This window comes from Berghia stephanieae, chromosome 13 (genome assembly GCF_034508935.2).
Source record: "Berghia stephanieae isolate SIO BIC M18660-M18661 chromosome 13, UCSD_Bste_1.3, whole genome shotgun sequence".
In the NCBI taxonomy this organism is placed as follows: Eukaryota; Metazoa; Mollusca; class Gastropoda; order Nudibranchia; family Aeolidiidae; genus Berghia; species Berghia stephanieae.
Window position 1 is genome coordinate 39,720,402 of NC_088372.1, and position 6,071 is coordinate 39,726,472.

The following is a 6,071-nucleotide window of genomic DNA, read 5'->3' on the forward strand; positions in this document are numbered from 1 at the left end:
TAATAATAATAATAATAATAATATATAATAATAATAATAATAATAATAATAATAATAATAATAATAATAATAATATTAATTATATAATACATAACCCTTATTATGACGCTATTTCCCGTCTAAACAAGACCAAGCGCTTTGCATTAACATCAAATGAAATATACAAATACATAAACAGTTTCATCATTAATTGACTACATTTGAAACAAGTGGATTTTTTATGTGTTTGAAAATTTTGGAGGGACGAGGATGACCTAAGGGATACTGGTAGGGAATTCCAACATTGACGAATGGCAAATTGAAACGATTGAGTACCAGTTTGAGCTTGTCATCACTCGATCCCAAGGTTCTTACTGGAGTACACAGCTCTAAAAGGTTGTTAATATACAACGTGGACTCATTGTGTAAAGATTTATAGGCCAGGAAAACAATTTTATAAAATATTCGCATCTCAACAGGGAGCCAGTGACGCTCTCGAAGGAGGCAGGTTGCTGGAGAGAATTTAGATTGTTTTAACAAGCCTACCGCCATTATTCTGTACTACTTGAGGATCTCTGTTTTTTTTTCTTTTTGTCACATTTACCAGTAATGCATTGCAATACTCTAATTTTGAAAATACAAAGGAATTTATCAAAACTTCTGATATTTCTGTTGGGATAAGGTTTCTAATTTTGCTAATTCTTTGTATTTCAAAGTACATTTGTTTTAAGATCAGCGTCAACCAACACTCCAATGTATTTTATGCTATTAGGATATTTTGCATGCCACAGATTAAGAATTCTGTCTTTTCATCACTCAACATGATTTCGTTTCTGCCCATCCAAACTTCATTTAAACAGGTCCCAGGTCGTCCAATCAAACTTTCAATATCATGACAGATAGAAGAATTAAATATGTGAGTATCATCTGCGGGAAAATGGTATAAATGATCACATATATTAACATCATTTGACAGTGGCTGCATACACTTAGTAAAAAGGACTAGTCGTAGGACCGAGCCCTGAGGGACACCTAATTTCAAAGAACACATATCAGATTTGACACCACTCACCACGACTTTCTGCCAGCATTCAGCAAGATATCGTCGAAACCAGCTCAATGCAGTGCCATTTATAGTGACAATTCACTCAAGACGGCTTTGCATTATGTCGTGGTCAATAGTGTCAAATGCCACAGATAAATCAAAGAGGCAGAGAATGTTCAGCTTATTATCCGAGTCGGATGGTTTAATAGCCGGAGAAAGGCAGTCTCTGAAATGTGGTGCTCCGTGTATGCCGACTGAAAGTTTTCTTCTAGATTATTTTTTTGAGATCTGCCAAGAGTTGGAAAAGAATGACTTTTTTCCAAAAGCTTTGTAAGGAACGGAAAGTTGGAAACCGGGCGGTACTTTTTCAGCAGCAGTATGCATCATCATCATCATCATCATCATCATCATCATCATCATCATCATCATCATCATCATCATCATCATCATCATCGTCGTCGTCGTCGAAGTCGTCGGTGTCGTCGCCATCATTATCACCATCATCATCATTATATCAAAGCAACACAAACAGCTACAAATACCATAAAATCAATCAAAACAACTGCAACGACAACAACAGAATACAAAATAATTATTTCGACACAACACAATAATTAAAATCTATATATAAGAATTTTTTGTAACGTTTACACTCACCCCTACTTCGATAGAGTGTGGATTCAGGAGCACTAAATGTTTCCGACCTCTATAGAGACAATTTATATTGTCAACAGCGTCCATATGGACAACAGATTTGGTCCCACCACTACTCATCCACATAAGTGTTATATGAGGTTCACTGGGTAAAAGGCATTTGAGAGACTGAGGATAAAATGATATGTATAAGAAATATACAACGCATAGTCGTTCGTAACAGATATCACTGCGATGCCAAATATAAAGGCATGCTTTCAATAATAATATTTTAGAGTCAAATACTTTTATAGGTCCAATTCAAGACAATATCAGATCATTTGTGAAAAAATGTTTACAAATGTTTGTAACAAATTTTTAGCACGACAGTTCTTTTTAGCAAATTTAAAAACTACTACATCATTGGAACAGACAAAAATTTTCTTAAAGTTTTTTTTCGTACAATAATTTCTAGCGACAAAATGTATTAATTAAAAAGTAACTTGAGATTGCAAGAAAAATTTCTTATTGTGTGAATGCATGGTAGTAGTCGGCCTAGTACTTGTAGCACATCCCTCTTTTGTCATCCACGTACTCAGGTTGAAAATGAGTACATGGCCGTTAACAGCGTTGTATTTATCCGAAAAAAATTGTAATATCGTCGAACAGGCGACCAGAAACCCCTTGAAAAGCGCTTTGAGCATATTTAGTGGATATTGCTCTATATAACGCTCAATTTATTTCATTCCGTTATTGATAAAATTGAGAAGCTAATGCGGATCGCCAAACTTGTTGGTAACAAAGTTGCATTTAGTAAACAAATGCTCACTCAAATCATAAACTAATTCATATATTAATTCCACATAACTGTTGCTAAGCAACCGTTGTATACCAAACGATCAGCAAACGTTGTTTCAAATGTCACAAACCCGCAATTCCCCCAAAGCTTAGCCTTGCACGAAGTTCCACAACTGAGATGGGCTAGTGATCACCAGAACTGGAATCATATAATCTGGGACGGCGTTTTATTTACAAACGGATCCATTTTTGAAGTTGATTCTAGAGCCAAACGAATTTTGTGCTACCCTCGTCGAAGTGAATGTTTCAATGACAAAAGCACCATTGAAGTATCTTTCCGGGGATATGGATCTGTAATGGTTTGAGGACTGATAACGGGTGGTAGAAAAAATTAGCTTATAAGTATCAAAGACTCAATTCATAATCCACACCTATACAACAGCGATATTCTAGAACCTTCTTCCCGTTTATACGACATCAGAATAATCAAGTAGTGATATTCCAGCCTCATCACATAGTGCCCGACAAACATCTGATTTCCAAAACAATTGTAAGGGTGATGAACCTGCGGTCTGCTGTGTACTGTTATGCCCTGGCAATGTGGTTGCTAGGCATCACCCGAACGTGTGTAGAATTTGGCCGTCCTTCCCAGAGTGCTATGCATTTTGTATCCCACCCTTAGCCAATCAGGGTTTGAGCCTGATGCTTATATAAGCGTAGCGCGGGAAAACAGAGGGGTCTTTTGTAAGTATGTCTAGTTGAACAGTACACCACTTTCCAGCGGACCTGTTCTTTATTATTTTATTTATTGTAGTGTTCCCTATTCGTGGATGTAAGGAGAAAGGATAAATGGCTAAGTATAGTTGTATCGTTTCTATTTTATGTTATCCATGTTATATAGTTACGTAATGAATGTATCGTGGTCGTAAACCTGACTCTCTATTCATTTTATTCGCTATAATTGTCAGGCCGTGAGGCACGTATTTTTTCCTTTTTCCATTCCCTCTGAATCAGGCTAACCCCAGTAGCAGTGGCCTGATCTCCTTCTTGAGGGAAATTAACGAATTCCCTCCTTCTATACTTCTATTCTTTTCCCTTTCTTCTTCTTTTGTTGACGTTTCGGATTATCTTGCTCTGCGACTAACTGGGAGCAACCGAATCGTCACAGTACCCTAACATAAATGGGATTTTATGAAAAGAAAGCTACACACTTAAATAGAGGAAAGAAGGTGCTGTACAAAATTTGATGAACTGTTATTCAGAATTTATACAATTTCGATTTATATACAAGCACAAACAATCCATCAAGTGACACCATCAGTTAGTCAAAAGGTTGTGACATTCACCAATTCTAACGGTTGACAGACAAACTACTGAAGCGCCTCCTGTGTGAAGATTGATTTCAGTTTTGTGCTCAATTTTGCAAAATCGATTTTTTTGACTGATTTAAAATAAAATTAAGGGGCAACAAGGCATGGGATACTGGGGTATTGTTTTTGCTTTGCATCGAGAAGGTTTCGATTTCTATTTTACGTCTTTCTGTGTGGCCTTGAGCAAGTCACCTCGCCTTCATCACTTTTCGGCGGAGTACTTCAGTTGACGCCTAGGTTATTCCAGTCTTTCTAAGGTTTGTTTGTTTCTAAGGGTTTTACGGCGCTTGCAACACATTTAAGTCATATCAGCGCCAGTAAAAAGGAAGAAAATAGGATAGTGAAACGATTCTAGATGTACAATAAAAATGACGAGTAAAAAAGTAAGGCAAAGATGAGTGGTTCAAATATTGAACATATGTAGATTCCAAAAGAAAACTATCAATGTACTTAGTTTGATATCACCTAAATGTCTCACCGACACACCAGCACAAGATCCCACTAAGAGGAATACACTCAAATGCATTCTTTATACATTCAAAACAACAAACCTAACAATACATAACAGAGAGATGATTTACAAGGAAGAAAATATCATCTTCCAAAACAATAAACTTTGCATTTGACTGTTTCCGTCCCAGCCAAGCACTACGGCCCGGGCAAAACCAAGTAATCTCATTCCAAGACAAAGACAGAAAGCAGATTGGAAAACAGATATAGGGGGATAGAAGAAACAGTAAGTGTCACCCTGCCCATGATGGGAGACCAGGAACCAACCCAGAGTCTTCCTAAGGCATATCACAAAGATCCTAGGGTAAATGCTCCCCTTGGAAAGGGATGAAATGATAGATTTCAATTATTTTTATTATATTATATTATTTTACATCGATGACGGTATCACACTGTCTGGTGTAAACAATTGCTGGAGGGAAAATTGAGAAGGCTCCAATGATAATTTTAAAAAAAAAACAAAACAAATTAATGCATTCGCTTATTGGTAACTAAAACTGATCTGTGAGAAAGAAAGGGGAAAAAGGAGGGGGAGGAGGAGAAGTAAGGAGGAGGAGGAGGAGGAGGAGGAGGAGGAGGAGGAGGAGGAGAAGTAAGGAGGAGGAGGAGGAGGAGGAGGAGCCGGTGGTGGAGAGGCTTACCTGTAGTGGAAGAGGTAATGTCAGATCTTTGGTCAAAAATGGCGGCACGTTATCAACGAGGAAGAATTCTTCTGAGTTATAACGTTTTAAAAATTCATGCAACTCCATCTGTACCGGTATTTTCGTCCTATTTTCCTTCTTATCCGGTTCAATAGTAAAGAGATGTCCACGGTTTTCTTCACGGAGACTGACCTGAGATAAATAATCATCTGTCCATTTGTTAATTACAGGGTCAGATTTAACTGCCCGCTTCATGAGAACAGGTTTGGAGCGAAGGAAATAATTTGAAAAGAAATCCGTGGGTTCTGGAAATCCATCCACTTGTTTGACGTTGGTTTTGGTTCCACTCTCTCCAAAAGATTTCAGGTGGCCCTTGATGTTGTTGTTGTTGTTTTTGTTGTTTTTGTTATTGTTGCTATTATTCTCATAATTGTTGTTGTTGCTGCTACTACCGATTTCGATGGTGTTGACAAAATACCCACACAGTAGACTAATTGTCAATAATGATAATGACACAAGTCTAAATCTAGTATACATTCTCTTAGAATTATCAAGGGGTTTTTTCCAAGAGGATATCGATTCCTGTAGAAGACTTTGGAATGGTTTAGACCTGTAAAAAAAAGTCAATTGACGTTGACCTACAAGATCCGCGATGACGAAAACATATATCGTTTTGACCGAATGGATGAGTGGGAGGAATTTGAAAAACTTACACAATATCTGAAAAATAAAAAAAAAAGCAGTAAAATTGTTTGATTTTAAAAAACCGGTTTTATGGAGAGTTTCTCAACAGCTCCAGCCCTTGAAAGAAGTGTTTAACAATATTTACAGGTTACGTTTGTGTCGAGTTATTCTGACTGTGGCTTTCAAAAAAGAAAATACAAACATACGTCTTTTCCTGACAAAGGAATCTATCTGTAATGAAGGCTTGCACGGCGATATGTTTTTTTTTTGCTACATACTCAGAAGGTGTTGAGTTTGATCTCTCCAGCCAATGTGTTTGACTTGCAGCAAGTCACCTCACAACAGCTCATAATAAAAAGAAATAAAAGTAAGTAGAAATATACTAGGGGACAATAGAGAATAAAAACTTTG

General features: G+C 37.0%; 1 protein-coding gene across 11 annotated transcripts in view; it reads right to left on the reverse strand.

Annotated features, from left to right (window-relative positions):
• LOC144959063 (tRNA wybutosine-synthesizing protein 5-like) overlaps positions 1-6,071 on the reverse strand; it is a 297,326-nt gene that overhangs the window by 181,355 nt on the left and 109,900 nt on the right. The window contains exons 2-3 of one of the 11 annotated variants that reach the window (XM_078891432.1): positions 4,977-5,696; positions 1,682-1,846 (exon numbers count right to left, since the gene is read on the reverse strand). The exons of the other annotated variants lie outside the window; for them this stretch is intronic. Of the exons in view, the coding sequence (XP_078747558.1) occupies positions 1,682-1,846; positions 4,977-5,513 (702 nt within the window). The 5' untranslated portion in view covers positions 5,514-5,696. The remainder of the gene's footprint in view (positions 1-1,681; positions 1,847-4,976; positions 5,697-6,071) is intronic. 11 annotated transcript variants of the gene reach the window in all.